Raw genomic sequence first — 15,882 nt, 5'->3', positions numbered from 1 at the left:
GACCTTCATTGTCATCTGAAGCATTTTCCCAAGTATGTCACTAAGACAGATCCTCATCTGTAGCCAGGCAATGCAACAGAAGGTACCCCACAATGTGCCAGCTAACAATATACCCACACCCCACCCTGGGCACTGGGTTTGATTCCTGACTGTGGCTCCCAGCTCGAGCTTTACACTAATGCGGATTCTGCAGATAGCTGGGCTCCCGCCAGTCACACAAGCCATCGGGGTTGAGCTCCTGCATCATGGTTTTGATCCCCAGCCCAGAGCCACTACCAGCACCCGAGAGGAAACCAGCCGTGGGGACTACGTGTCTCCGCCTCCCAAGTAAATAAACAGATGGACTATTTCTTTTTTTTTTTTTAAGTACTGATTAGAGAATTTTTGCAGCTGAGTTTGGTTAGTCTAGTGGTCATCAACAAGCTGACTTTCCAGACAGAAAGATATGGATGCGAGGCAGAGGGAAAAAAGCTAAATAGGAGGATTTTTTCTTTTCTTTTTTTTTTTTATAAGGGACTGTAGAGTAAGCCCCAGTATGTTTCCAAATAGTCAGATCAACCTCAACACGCCAGAGGAAGTCAGAAGCACAGCACAGAAACTGGCCAGACATACAAGCTTGAGCGCATGTGTCAATGGAGCAGGCCAACTTAGTGGATGGCTTAGACTCAAAAAGAAGGAGTTGCATTCCAACTCCAAAGGCCATATGGAGGGAAACAGTAGTGTATAATTTATATACATAAATTTACACCATCAATAAGCCTTAAAATATTTAAACTAGTGCTTCATTTTTTCCTCAAAACCTTAAAAATTCAGGATACTTTTGCAACTGCCATATCTTAGAAATATGTCATATTTAAATCCTTAGAAAATCTAAGAAATTATAACACCCCCTCTCTGAGAAGACGTAGGCTTTTGATGACGCCCTCAGAGCTCGACCTGAACTATGCAATTCACGTAGCAGAAAGTAGCTCCAGGTTCCACGTGGCGACACGGCAGGTTCAGCTGCCCCTTGAGGTTCGCCCAGCCCCCTGAGGGACGCCCAGCCCGTATCTGAGCATCAGCTCCAGCCCGGGTCCTGGCCACTCTGCTTCCAATCCGACTTCCTACTAACACACCTGAAAATAGTGGAGACGGCTTCAACCTCTGCCACCCAATTTCATCCCGACTCCGCTCCATGTGCTGCGGCCAGTTGGGGAATGAAGCTCAAGATGGGAGACTTCTCGGGGGCTGGTGTGATGGCTCAGTGCCTTGGTGCCCTGCCTGCAGGCACTGGCATCCCATGTGGGTACCGATTCCTGTTCCAGGAACTCCACTTCCTATCCAGCTCCCCACTTGTGGCCCAGGAAAGTACTGGAGGACGGCCCAAAGCCTTGGGCTCCTGCACATGTGTGGGAGACCTGGAGGGGGACTCCAGGCTCCCGGCTTCGGATTGGCTCAGCTCTGGCCGTTGTGTCCATTTTGGTGGTGGTGAATCAGCAGCTGGAGGGTCTTTCTCTCTGTCTCTTTGTAAATCTGCCTTTACAATAAAAATAAATAAATCTTTGGCCAGGCACAACGGCTCAGTGGCAAAATCTCATTTTTGCAACCACCAGGATCCCATGAGGGCACTGGGTTGTGTCTCTACTGCCACACTTCACATCCAACTCCCTGCTTACGGCCTGGGAGACCAGCAGAGGATGGGACAAAGACCATGTCATTTACAAAACTGATTACATGGTCCCAAGACCCATACCCATGTGGGAGACTTAGATGAAGCTCCTGGCTCCTGGCTTCGGATAGACTCAGCTCCAGCCATTGCAGCCACTTGAATAATAATAACAAAAGAAATGTGGCTCAATCTCTGAAAACTCCTCCAGGCGACTCCCACGCCCTGGCACTGAGTGCCACTGGAATCTTGGCTTATGTGTGCGTCCAGAGGCAAATGGTTTCCCAGAGGGATTCTACTGTAATTCCTTCCCAAAGGTAACTTAGAAATTTTGCTTTTCTCAATAGAGGCAAAGTCAGACTTGTGCAGCTCCAAATCCTACAAACTCACTCAAGAAATCCGTGCTAAGCTCTGCTGGAGATGCCGGGGCAGAGCATGGGACCCGGCAGACAGAGCAGTCACACGAAGGATGCTGGCAACTAAAAACAAGGAACTAGCTGAGTGCTGCAGAACACACACACACACACAGCATAGGGCCCTCCTGTGTCCCATAGGGCAGGCAACAATTCTGAGCACGTCAGATTACTACAGCCTCTCTCCAGCCCTGGGGATTGGGTGTCAGTGGTCCTGACACAGACTCCAATTTGATCCAGGGAAAAACTTCAAATTAGCAACAAAAATGCACAACAGTGAGCTGAGTCTCAGAATGTGCTGACCTTGTCTGTCTTCTTATTTAAAGCCACCTAGAAAAACCTCTGTCGTCAGGTGAGAACATCTGGCAACATCAGTAACCGGCGTTAGCCTTGGCCACCCTCCCTAGGGCTCCTTAACCAGTGGGGTCTGGCTTTACCGCAGTCAGGGAATGCTCAGAGACACTTGGGGTTAGGAGCAAAAGCCACCAACCCCTCCGCCACCACTACTCCCCCAACTCTCTCTCTCTCTCTCTCTTTCACACACACACACCAGCTCCCAGCCCTTCACTCACCCTTAGACAGCAGTCACCCATGCAACTGCATTTCAGAAAGCAAAGCCCGAAGCTCGGAGGGCTCACAGGATAACGGAGGGTCTTTCAGTTCAGGTCCGAGGGTGGCTGAGTTTAATTATGACCCACCTTTATTTCCAGGTTTTTGAAGAGCAACAATACATAAAGTTCACTTCCAACCTTATCAAGCAATAAACTATGAAGATCTACGCATCTCCTTCTCCCAGGAGAAGTTCCTGACCCGTGCATCCCTGGTCCGGCCCAGCCCGCGTGCCCCTCTCCTGCCTGCATTCCAAGCACAACCTCAGGAGGGCTCCCAGAAGTTAGTTCCTAAGTACTAGGCACATGCAGGGTGAGGCTCCACTCCTGATACCTGGACCCAAACTGGACACAAGAAAAATCACCACCACCACCTTCATCATCATCATCATCATCCTCTTCAGCTTCTTCATCACTACTGTCCCCAGAAAGTGCGAGGAAGAGGAAGGAGAAGGGACTGCCGTACATACTACCACAACAGAAAGCAAAAAAGGTCATGAGGGCACGAAGGGAACACCCCGAGGAGCGCTTGTGGCGGCTGCTGTCTCGGCCCAAAGCCTGCTGCTGGAAGCTCGGGCCTGCTAGCATGCGGATAACGCAGCACATTTGAGAGAAGGGGCTGCTGGATTCGTGGAATTCTGCTTCTTCCCAAAAGGTAGAGACATGCAATCAAAAAGTGTCAGGGCAGGAGCCCCAGCGGCCAGGGCCGGAAGTGCCCCACAACTCCCTGGTCTGTGCTCCAGCCACTGGTGGCAACAACACAAGAAGTCCAAAGGAGGTGCCGTGAGACCCAAGCCGCACATACAGCATGGCCCACAGTCTGCAATTCTCTCGCCAAGACTGACAGGTGAACCAGACTGCAGTCAACAAAGCTCATTTTCTCTCTCCCGTACAAAAAGAAGCAAGAATCAGTGGAGGGAAGGAAAGAGAAACGCACAGCAAAGCAGCGCACACTTCCTGATGCAGCTGAGACCTGGCAGAAGCACGGACCCAGTTAGTGACACAGGTTAATGACCCGAAACAACCGCACGACGTGCCTGAGGTCAGCGGCACGCAGTTCTTCCCGAGCGTGTTAACCGCCCTTCCTTGCACTGCACACACTCACGCGCGTGCAGCTGCCTGCCGAACAGTACCTAGGGGAGGTCCCCACGGAGGACGAACGTCTGCTTGCAGCCCTCGGGGAGGCAGGTGGGAGGGGTGGGCCCATGCTGCCAGGCCTCTGTCCGGAGCTGCTGACGGGCACTGCCTGGGGACTACTGGCAGAGCCACGGAGGCTTGGGGAACTGGGCACGATGGAGGTGCTGGAGGACCTGGGGGCTGAGCAGGGGGCAGTCACCCCGGAGTGGGTGATAGTATAGGGGTGGTAGCGGGGAGATGAGGGCTGGCTTCCTGTACCGGCTCCAGCAGCTGTGCAGTGAGGGCTGAGGGAGGCAGAAGGCACGGCCGCCTGGCTGGCTGCCCGTGACGGGGAGGCAGAGGATGGAGCTGGCACGGACGCAGAGCTCCAGAAACTGCCTGTGGGGGCGGGGCTAGTTTCAAAGAGGCTGGATTCACACAAAAGGGGAGGAGAGAAGAGAAAAATCAAAGAAACACTTGACTTTAGTTAACTAAAATGGAAAGCATCAGGATTGTAAAGGATTGTACAATTACATTCTGTATCTGCAAGAGTTGGAGCATAATTTACAAACATCTAAATAATAACCTAATTATGAGTTCATTTAGAGGCTACATTTATAAAGCCCTCTTCCTAAAGAACAGTGTAGTAGGCAGCTCCAAAAATGTATTCTGCCAGTGGCCTTACCACAGGCAGCAAAGTAATAAGAAACATAAAATCCCCCAATTTACACGCAATAATACCAGTTCCAGCCGCTAAACCCACCCCCCAAAGAAGATCTATGCGAAAGGAATCCACTTCACGCGTCCCTTCTCCTACGCCTTTCACAGCTGACCGATCGGGTGTGCAAGGAGAGCCGCACTGACCTAGACAAAGAGCTGCTCCCGAAGGAGCCCACGCTGCAGAACATGGGGCTCGTCCCGGCGGCAGAGCCAGTACTGAGCAGCAGACTTCTGTCTGGCGAGCGAGCTGCCGTGGCGATGGGCTCGGACGTGGCCGTCAGGCTGGCGAAGGGGTTTTCATCCCTGGTCTGAGTGGACATCATTAGCACTTCCATTAAAATCTGGCCAATCAAGTCCTTAAAATCAGAGAAAACTGTTGGGAAGGCAGAATAAAGAACAGGTCACACACGTACTTCATTTACATGAGCCTCGAATAAAGCAAACTCTGCCAGTCGGGGCGGCTCGCGTGGCACCCCAGGCTGGATTCTGGATGGTAAAAGGACATGCACGACAAACCTGGCAAAAATCCCCATCAAGTCAGCTGCTGAGATAACAGCGATTGCTGGGTTTCTGACAAGCACATCCTGTTCACCTACGGTATCAGCAGGAAGTGACACGGAAATGGGCCCAGCCGATGCTATCTCGGGTCTGAACGTATTCCAAAAGCAAAGCTCACAGGAGAGCGTGGCGGAAGGGGAGGTGGCCGCCTGGGACCCTGGTTCCCGTGTCGGAGTGACCGCTGTGAGCCCCAACTCTGCCGCGAGCACAGCTCGCTGTCAACGTTCGAGTCTCGGTCACTGCCGTCCGCGCGAAGGCAGACTGCCGGCAGAGCTGGGCTCTGGCGCTGCCCTGCTTGGGGCTGGCATTCGGGACATGAGTCAGCACACAGAAGACTTGCTTTCTTTCTCTGCTTTCAAATTGAAAGTGAAAATAATTTTTTAAAAAGCAAAATAAAATAAAAGTTGGCAGTGCAGTCAATGACTGTCATTGCTCTTAAAGAATAAAAATACTAGATTAATATTTCTTAGCTTCTATGCAGTTTACACATTAAGTTCAAGGTTGAGTTTTTTATTTTTATTCAAACAGAGAAGTTTTATTTGTAAAGTGACGAGGCAAACAGGAAAAGCCAAAGGGGAAAGCATCTCCCAGGAGGCGGGGTGCTTCTTGAAAGGAGAGACACCCCAAGTTCAGATTTGAAAAGGCTCCCAGGGCAGGCTGCCAGCTGGCTGCAGCAGAGCCGACATCAGGGTTTCCTTCTCCTGCTGTGCAGTTCCCAAAGGACTTGCCGTTGGGCTTTAGATATATCCAAAATATTCCTAAACAAGTTACAGTTCTACCTGTATAAATGCTATCTGATTTGCGAATCTTAAGACTTACAGGGCCTGGTGCAGTAGCCTAGTGGCTAAAGTCCTTGCCTTGCACGTGGCGGGATCCCATATGGGCACCAGTTCTAATTCCTGTGGCCACGCTTCCCATGCAGCTCCCTGCTTGTGACCTGAGAAAGCAGCCCACGACGCCCCAAAGCCTTGAGACCCTCTATCTGTGTGGAGACCAAGAAGAGGCTCTGGACTCATGGCTTTGGATTGGCTCAGCTCCAGCTATTGAAGCCACTTGGGGAGTGAATTATCAGATGGAAGATCTTCCTCTCTGTCTCTCCTTCTGTCTATATATCTGATTTTCCAATAAAAATAAAATAAATCTTAAAAAAAAAAAGAAAGACTCTGAACAACAATAACGTACAGCAGGGTTCTGAGCTCATCTCTCGGCAGCCAGGGAGGGAAGGAGAGCCCGGGAGAGAGGCCGTGCCTTCCTCCCTAGGGAACCGAGGGGCTGGGTCCCCTCCTCCATGTTGGCCTGTCCATCACAATGGCGCCCCGAAGGGGCTGCCTGGCACGAGCCCCCCCAGGCACAGGGACACAGCAGTGGGCACACAGAGCAGTCTCCCCCGCACACACGCTATGCAGATTCTGTTCCTATGAGATGCAAAAAGACCCTCCCAGACCTCTTCTGTATTCCACGCGATTTGCATTAAAAACTGCAGTGCTCTATCAGGCTGGCGTTGTGCCGGGATTTTATTAATTTTGTTAATAAGCTGGTTTTGCAAAACCTCTTAAAATAGAATCCTGGAGACACGGCAAGATGACATTAAGCTCCAGCTCGCTGAGTAATCCAGGCAAGCCAGTGGTGCCCCCTGTGCGCATGCGCATGGCGAGCACCTCTCAGGATCTGGGGAGACCCAGTCCATTCCACATTGTAACAGGTGTGAGGACTATAAGCAGCTTCTTTCTGCAACCTTGGGGTCTGGCATGCTAGCCTAGTGGCTAAGGTCCTCGCTTTGCACGCACTGGGATCCCATATGGGCGCCGGTTCTAATCCTGGCAGTTCCACTTCCCATCCAGCTCCCTGCTTGTAGCCTAGGAAAGGAGTAGAGCACAGTCCAAAGCCTTGGGACCCTGCACCCATATGGAAGACTAGGAAGAAGCTCCTGGCTTCTGGCTTCAGATCAGCTCAGCTCTGGACATTGTAGCCACTTGGGCAGTGAACCAATGGATGAAGATCTTTCTGTATCTCCTTCTCTCTGTATATCTGCCTTTCCAATAGAAAATAAATCTGAAAAAAAAAATCCACAACCCTGAGACAATGAAACCATTAACTTAATTTTTTAGAAGTCGGGATACGAAAGAGGAAGGAGCTCCGAGTTGGGAACACTGAGGTGCGAGCACGCACAGCGGCCCGGCGGCCCCGGGCGCAGCTGGCCAGCAGGCCGAGGAGCCAGTCCTACCTTCTTTCGCATTCTGCTTAAACTGCGCAGAGAGAGAAGAAAGAAAGATAACATCTCTGTCACGGTCCTTCCAAGAGACGCGGAAGATCTTACAGACCAGCTGCAAGGCCTGCTCTTCGGACACTTCGGGGCCCGAGGAAGGCTCCTGGGGAGGAAGCGGATGCGGGGTTAATTCCCAACAGAAGGCATGAGCTTGACACATCAGCAGGTACATTTTATTCCAATTTCATTCACTCAAACCACATTCAATCATCACACAGATTAACAAAAAGCTAACTTGTGACCCCCGGTCTCAGGAGCAGATCCTGTCAGGGCATGGACAAGGGTCCCATCAGGACACAGCCAGGAAGCAGCCGGGTGGGGATGCAGCTACACCCTGGCTCTCCACACTCAGCCGTCTAGAGACATCGGTGGACTGTCTTTCCAGAATTGGGCTACACTTTAATGTTTCTAGTACAGCCCACTGTAGACAGAACAGCATACAACTCAAGGCCCCGGACCAGCAGGAAGCCACGCTCCCACGTCTAAGTCATCAGCATGTTGCTAGGCAACTGCCTATCGCCTAAGGATCAGAAAATGATGCACTTGGCTGTACCATGACACTGAAAACACACACATGTGAGTGTGCATAATATGCCAAAAAAACCTGAACAGAGGGAATTTAAGTTCATGTAATAAATGGTTTCAAAATTTCAATTTTTAAATTCATCTAGTAAATGCTTGCTCCTGAATGCTACACATGCTTACTTCAATACCCTCTTGTTTCCACAGCAGCCCGCTGAAGTGATGACCATCTATCTGCTTGCTGAAGGAAAGCAGTAACAGAAAGTTTACACATCTTCCCTATGACAAACTAAAGGTAAGGATTGAAAACACGCACCTGAACCAAAGACCACTGAAGGGGATGATCACGTGAGCGGCCAGAGCCACATCCCAAACACAGGGACACTCACAGCCACACCCACAGGCACAGTACCTGCGCCTTCAGCTGACTCCTCTCCTAGCCCCTCCACGAACTGGACACGCGTGGCACCTGCAGCCTGGGGTGGCTCCTCTTCCAGCCTCTGCATGGACCTGCTGCCTGCGGCGCCTGCGGCCTCTGCATGGACCTGCTGCCTGCGGCCTCTGCATGGACCTGCTGCCTACGGCGCCTCTGGCCTCTGCATGGACCTGCTGCCTGCGGCGCCTGCGGCCTCTGCATGGACCTGCTGCCTACGGCGCCTCCGGCCTCTGCATGGACCTGCTGCCTGCGGCGCCTGCGGCCTCTGCATGGACCTGCTGCCTGCGGCGCCTGCGGCCTCTGCATGGACCTGCTGCCTGCGGCGCCTGCGGCCTCTGCATGGACCTGCTGCCTGCGGCACCTGCGGCCCCACGGAAGCCCAGGGCCCAGCTCTCATCACCCACCTTATCGCCGAGGATCCGCTTCTCTCTCCGATCATTTTCATCAACCTCCATATTTTCAATTCCTGAATCCACATCCACCTGGGACATGCTTTAAGTACAAAAGACAAACATACCTTTTACCTCTTCTAACCCGCACAATGTGACAGACTCTATTTGGGATAAAATCTTAAAATATCAGCTAAAATCAATTAGGAAAGCAAAATGACAAAAGATCCACTTTCTTTTCTTATTAAATTGTAAAAGCTTTTTACATACTAGGACATAAGACATTCCATGCAGCACATGTGTGGGAAATATTTTTCTCCAAGTTTTCATTTTCTTGGGCTCAAGTTTTAAAAAATAATTAGACCCTGTTCATATTTTGAAATTACAAAACTCAAACCAGTGTCCGACTACAGAAATTGGTTGAGTATCTACAAGTTTTCTCCACATTAGATACTTGACCCAAGTACCATACACTACAAAGAGTAACCACTTCACATTAGTATGAAGTCTCCTATAACACATGTCCAAGCTTCACAAATGGGGGGGGGTGTCCCTATGTCAGCACACCCATTTTTGTCTCACTGGGCAATCTGCCCCAGGGCCAACAGCACTGCCTGTCTTGCCGTAACTCAGGATCTGTCGAGCTCTGCTACATGAATGCCTCCTCCTGCGCCCATCTGCAGATACCCTGGGCTCGTCCCGGCCTGCTCCACACACACTCCACAGTCAGCAGCACGGGTACCTGGCGCAGGCTGCTGAGAGCAGTCCTAGGATGTGACTGACTCTGCAGAGCAAGCTTTGGAGAGAGCTGATGGCAGCTAGAGTCTGAGTACTCAGATTTTCTTTGAGCGCTTTCAATAATTTTGTACAGATTTATCTACAAAACTCTAAAACTTTCTTTGCTAAATTTTCTCATAGGTACCAGATAGGTTTTAATAAAATGGTGAACGGTGGCTTTGTAAAAACTGGGTTTGGGGGCTGGGTGCCTGATGTGCTGGTTAAAATGCCACAGCCCGTGAGGGAGTCGCCTGCACGTGCCCTGCTTGTGACTCCAGCTTTCGGCTACTACAGACCCTTGGAGGCCCCGACGGTGGCTCAGCGACCAGCTTCCTGCCACCCACGCGGGAGACTGTCTCAGTTGCTGCTCCTGCCCTCAGCCCTGGCCCAGCCTGGCCGTGGTGGGCACCGGTGGGGTGGACCAGAGGCTGCCCTGTCCCTGTGCTTCCATCTATATCAAGTAAATATTTTGTTCCACGAAATTATCTAGCTTTTGCTGTGGGCACCTGGTCATGTAACTGTCACTTACACTGGGATCATCAATTAGTGTCCACATAGGAATAGTCTTGTTTCTTCCACTGGAATCCTACTAGTTTACTGCTCTGGCCACACCCCCAATTAAACAGAAACAAAAGGACAGGTCACCTTTGTTCTCATGACTGAATTTGATATGCGCCTTGCTACAGTGTTTCGGGTAGATGTTCTTAATAGCAGTCAGAAAATCGGCTATACTGCCATAACACATTCACTCGGCAATCTTAGAGGCTTAACACTATAAGGGTTTATTTCTTGCTTACGCCAAGTCTGACGAGAGTGAAGCATCCTGACTCCATCTTTAATCTATGCCATCTGCAATACACAGCCTCCAAGGTCACTGGAGCGAGAGAAGAGAGGGATGGAGGAGGAACATGGGCTCGCCGCCTTCACCTCAACGTGACACACGCCACTCCCACTCCTAGTCACTCAGTCCCACTCGAACTGCAAAGGAGCCTGGCAAGTCCACGGGCTCGTCGAACCCTGGCAGTCAACCCTGCCAGGTTAAGCAGCCTCTCTGGTCCTCACTGGCTTCAATTTTTATCACAAACTAGCGTGGAATTTCCTCAGAACCAATATTACAACGATTTTCCCTTTAATATATAACATAGTGGGGTGTTATCAATTTTCATGATGTTAATAACACACTTCAGAATTCCTAAGATAAACTCAAGCTGATGATGGTCAATTCTGCTTATAACATTACAGTATTTTTTTCAGACTGGTCCTAGCCCCTGCAACCTCAGCCCCTCTGGTCCTCGGGAAGCGCAGTGCTGGCAGCGACCCCTACAGGCAGCTCCCAGTGCTGGCAGGGTGTCCTTTTGTCAGTCTTGAGATTTCTGCAAACACGTGTGTTCATGAGCACGACTGTGTAATTAGTTTTCTTCTGTAAAATCATTCCTGTCTGGTTTTATTATTATTTTTTTTAATTGGAAAGGCGGATATACAGAGAGGAAGATCTTCCGTCCGATGATTCACTCCCCAAGTGAGCGCAACGGGCCGACACTATGCCGATCCGAGGCCAGGAGCCTCTTCCGGGTCTCCCACGCGGGTGCAGGATCCCAAAGCTTTGGGCCGTCCTTGACTGCTTTCCCGGGCCACAGGCAGGGAGCTGGAAGGGAAGCGGGGCTGCCGGGATTAGAACCGGCGCCCATATGGGATCCCGGGCGTGCAAGGCGAGGACCTATAACCACTTGCGCCACCGCGCCGGGCCCTCCTGTCTGGTTTTAATGTTAAGGTCACATTTGCCTTGTAAAATGGGCTCAAGTGTTTTGTATTTCTTTAATTATCTGGAAAATTCGGTGTAAAATTGGAATTAACCTAGAAAGTCATATTGTAAGTGAAAATGGACCGTGGGTGCCATGGCCTAGGTGTGGAGCCACCCCTGGGGAGCCCACCCTGCACGTTGGGGTGCCTGTGGCTGGGCTCCCCACTCCAGCCTCCTGACCACGCGCCCTCAGCAGGTGCCGGCTCAGGTAGTCTTGCCCCATGTCCAGACACACTGGGCTTGCCTCAGCGGTCTTGTCCTCAGAAAAAGAACCAGCAGATGGGAACTCTGGCTGCCTCTCTTTATGTTAAAGAACATAAATATTTTCTGTGGAAAAATATATTATTTCCTATTTCCTTGATTCTTTCAATTCTTCCTCCTTGAGGCAATTTTGGGAAGAACTATGCTTTTTCTCAGAATTTAATTTCTATCCAATTTTTCAAATTTATTATGCACTTTTTTCATAATTAAAAAAACTTTTAATTTTATATCTGCTACACATCCATTAACTCAATTATAACCTGTAATTGAATAAAACGTTGAAACATATCAATTAACTAGTTATATGCCATATGTTTCTCCCAAATTCTGCAATGATTATTTTCTTAAAATTATATCAATGTTGCTCAAGTTCAAGTAATACGGACTACTGTTTATATGGTAGGAGAAATCAAAAACAAAGACAAATAGGTAATGCAACAAAAGAGAGATGATTATGCATTTCGTATATTCACTTTTCCTTTTCATAGAACATCCTTCAATTACAAGTATTACTGGGCCCGGCGCCATAGTGTAATGGTTAAGGTCCTCGCCTTGAACACACCGGGAGCCCATATGGGTGCCAGTTCTAATCCCGGCAGCTCCACTTCCCATCCAGCTCCCTGCTTGTGGCCTGGAAAAAACAGTCAAGGATGGCCCAAAGCCTTGGGACCCTGCACCCGCGTGGGAGACCTGGAAAGAAGTTCCTGGGTCCTGGCTTCAGATCGGGGCAGCACCGGCCATTGCAGCCACTTGGGGAGTGAATCATTGGGTGGAAGATCTTCCTTTCTGTCTCTTCTCCACTCTGTAAATCTGCCTTTCCAATAAAATAAATAAATCTTTAAAAAAATAAAAAGTATTACTGACTTGCATTTCTTCGGAGTCGCTGTTGTTACACGTGGGAGATGCTGGCGAACAAAAGACAATAATTACTGAATGGGCCAACGCCAAGAGTGGCATGCCAAGTCTCTATTAATCTGCCTGTTAAAAAAAAATCCAGATTCCAGCACAGTGACCCAGTGGCTAAAGTCCTCTCCTTGAACGCACCCAGGATCCAATATGGGCGCCAGTTCTAATCCCGGCAGCCCCACTTCCCATCCAGCTCCCTGCTGTGGCCTGGGAAAGTAGTCAAGGATGGCCCAATGTCTAGGGACCCTGCACCCGTGTGGGAGACCTGGAGCAGGTTCCTGGCTCCTGGCTTTGGATAGGGGCAGCACCAGCCATTGCGCTCACCTGGGGAGTGAATCATGGGACGGAAGATCTTCCTCTCTGTCTCTCCTCCTCTTTGTATATCTGACTTTCCAATAAAAATAAATAAATCTTTAAAAAAAATCTAGGGACTGGCGCAGTGGCCTAGCGGCTAACGTCCTCTCCTTGAACGTACCCCAGATCCCATATGGGCGCCAGTTCTAATCCCGGCAGCCCCGCTTCCCTTCCAGCTCCCTGCTTGTGGCCTGGGAAAGCAGTCGAGGACAGCCCAATGCTTTGGAACCCTGCACCCACGTAGGAGACCTGGAGGAAGTTCCTGGCTCCTGGCTCCTGGCTCCCAATCGGCACAGCGCCGGGCGTTGTACTCACTTGGGGTGTGAATCATCAAACAGAAGATCTTCCTCTCTGTCTCTCCTCCTCTTTGTATCTGACATTGTAATAAAAATAAATAAATCTTTTTAAAAAATCTAATAACAAGGCAGGGAGCTACATGGTGCAGTGACATAGCAAACTAATCCTCCACCTGAAGCACCAGCATCCCATGAGCACCAATCTGTGTCCCAGCTGCTCCATTCCCTGCTGTTGGCCCGGAAGCCAGCAGCGAAGGGCCCAGGTCCACCCACTGGGGGGACACAGAGGAAGCTTCTGGAATCTATCTGGCTCCTGGCTCTGGACTGGCCCTACTCTGGCCACTGAGGCCATTTGAAGAGAGAACAGGGGCTGGAAAATCTCTCAATCTTTTTTTCTTTCTTTCTCTTTCCTTTTTCTGTAACTCTGCCTTTCACATAAAACTTAAAAAAAAAAATTACTAAATAATTAAATACTCTGCCCCACAAGTCTACATCCTAGATAATAAACATAACCAATAAGCAAAACATATTAAATGATAAACGCTATGGGAAATATAAAAGCAGAGAGAAGGCAGTGACGGACGCAGGCACTGCCCACGTCATCGGGTGGGCGGGGCTCCCACGCGTGTCCAGGGACCGGCACTGCAGAGAGGAGCCAGCCTCAAAACGTATCTACTCCTTCTCTGTCTTTCCTTCATTCCTTTTGAATATTTAAATCTTTGCAACTTTTTTTCTAGGAATCATTTTATCGGCAGCAAAAAAAAAAAAATCTTGTTCAGCTGAAAATATTTTCTGATTTCCACTGTACTTTGTCCTTTGAATAGAAATTAAATTTTGTGAAAATCTTTTTAAAAATTTATTTCTTTTTATTGGAAAGGCATGTTTACAGAAAGATGAAGAGAGAGAGAAAGATCTGTCTGTTGGTTCACTGCCAGAATGGCCACAACAGCTGGAGCTGAGCCAATCCCTAGCCAGCAGCCGGGACACAAACAGGCACCGATATGGGATTGTGGCGCGTGCAAGGCAAGGATTTTCCCACTAGGCCACCGTGCCACAGAGGATGCCCGCACCTGAGGACAGGGAATTACTCAGTTGAGCCACAGTGTCAGCCCCTTAAACATCTCTCTTAATATTTTAACATTATGTGCTAGTCAGAAAACGTGCTCACTCTGACTCCTCATGCCCTTGGATGGGTGAATGTTTAAAATTAATGTACATTCTCCACGCGCAGTCTGCCACGCTCTGTACCTTCCAGGGAGATCAAGACTGTCAGCTATTTAACTGAATTTGTCTACACTTACTCAGACTTTGAACTATGATGGCTGAGAAAGGTGTTAAAAAAAAATCTCATGTTGGAGCCACGCACGGCAGTCTAGCAGCTAAAGTCCCTGCCTTGCACACTCCAGGATCCTATGTGGCACCGGTTCTAATCTTGGCAGTCCCACTTCCCATCCAGCTCCCTGCTTCTGGCCTGGGAAAGCTGTCGAGGACGGCCCAAAGCTCTGGGACCCTGCACCCAACTAGGAAACCCAGAAGAAGCTTCTGGCTCCTGGCTTCGGATTAGCCCAGCTCTAGCTGTTGTGGTCACTTGGGAAGTGAACCAACAGATGGAAAATCTTGCTCTCTGTCTCTCCTCCTCTCTGTATATCTAGCTTTCCAATAAAAATAAATAAATCTTCAAGAAAAATAAATGAAAGAAAAGGAATCTCAACAATGTTATCTGTGTGTCAGTTTCTTATAATTCTATTAGTATTTATTATGTTGATGTCAGATCACTAAATATATACACATATGAAATTGTTACATTCTACTGACAAACATTTGTCTTTGTATAACACTCATTTATACTAAAGCTTTGTGACAGAAAGATTTGACTTATTATTATTAGGTTATTAATGTTTACCTTGATCTTTTAAAGAAATACTTATTTTATTGAAAGCGAGATTTACAGGAAGAAGGAGAGAAAGATTTTCAATCTGCTAGCTCACTTCCTAAGTGCCCTCGATGGCCACGGCTGAGCCAATCCAAAGCCAAGAGCTTCTTCTGGGTCTCGCACGTGAGGGTTGTTCTCCACTGCTTTCCCAGCACAAGCAAGGAAGTGGACGGGAAGTGGAGCAACTGGGACATGAACCAGTGTCCATATGGGATGCCAGTGCTTGAAGGTGGAGGATTAGCCAGTTGCGCCATCCTGCCAGAGCCTACCTTAACCCTGTAGCTGGTATCTGCCCGAGTCTCTCCCCCTCATGTTGCAGGCAAAGATGACGCTGGATTGTTTCTTCACTTTAATCTGTTGTGATCACTGACACATTCTGAGTTTTTGTGACCACCTTTATTTTGTGTAATTTTCCTTTTAGAGTTTTTATTTCTTTATTCTCTCTCTTGTAAATGATTTAATTTCCCTGCCTTCACCCCTAGCTCTCTGATCCATCATCTCTTTCTCACTCACTGGTTTGGAAGACACAGCAATATTTGTTATTTAAAAAAAAAAAAACTTATCTGCAGTCTGCCACTGTGGTCCAAAAATATTAAATGAGAAATTCCGAAAATAATCAATGCTTAGGCTTTCATTTTCACACTATTCTGAGTGGTGTGAAGAAACACTGCACCAGGCACCGTTCCTCTTGAAGCAGCAAGCACCTCTCCACCAGCCCTGCTTCAGATCCCTCAGCAGCTGGCACAGTGATCACACCCACTGCAAGATCCTGGCGTTCACGGTCAGCTAATGCACAACAAGCACCCACAGCTGGGACCTGCAAGGACAGACTCACACTGTGCCGTGTGGCAAAGCTGCAGGGCACAGAGAACACCAGGGGC

The 15,882-nt window shown here is 49.2% G+C and overlaps 1 protein-coding gene across 4 annotated transcripts in view; it reads right to left on the bottom strand.

Moving 5' to 3' along the window:
• Positions 1-15,882, bottom strand: part of UBE4B (ubiquitination factor E4B) — a 110,870-nt gene that overhangs the window by 43,422 nt on the left and 51,566 nt on the right. Inside the window, exons 4-7 of one of the 4 annotated variants that reach the window (XM_040987884.1) lie at positions 8,689-8,776; positions 7,285-7,429; positions 4,647-4,875; positions 3,800-4,210 (exon numbers count right to left, since the gene is read on the bottom strand). In XM_040987884.1, the coding sequence (XP_040843818.1) occupies positions 3,800-4,210; positions 4,647-4,875; positions 7,285-7,429; positions 8,689-8,776 (873 nt within the window). The other 3 variants (XM_040987886.1, XM_040987885.1, XM_040987887.1) reach the window with 3 other exon arrangements.

This window comes from Ochotona curzoniae, unplaced genomic scaffold, assembly GCF_017591425.1.
Source record: "Ochotona curzoniae isolate NIBS_2020 unplaced genomic scaffold, NIBS_Ocur_1.0 contig_4792, whole genome shotgun sequence".
Taxonomy (NCBI): domain Eukaryota; kingdom Metazoa; phylum Chordata; class Mammalia; order Lagomorpha; family Ochotonidae; genus Ochotona; species Ochotona curzoniae.
This window is presented reverse-complemented; position numbering and strand designations above follow the sequence as displayed.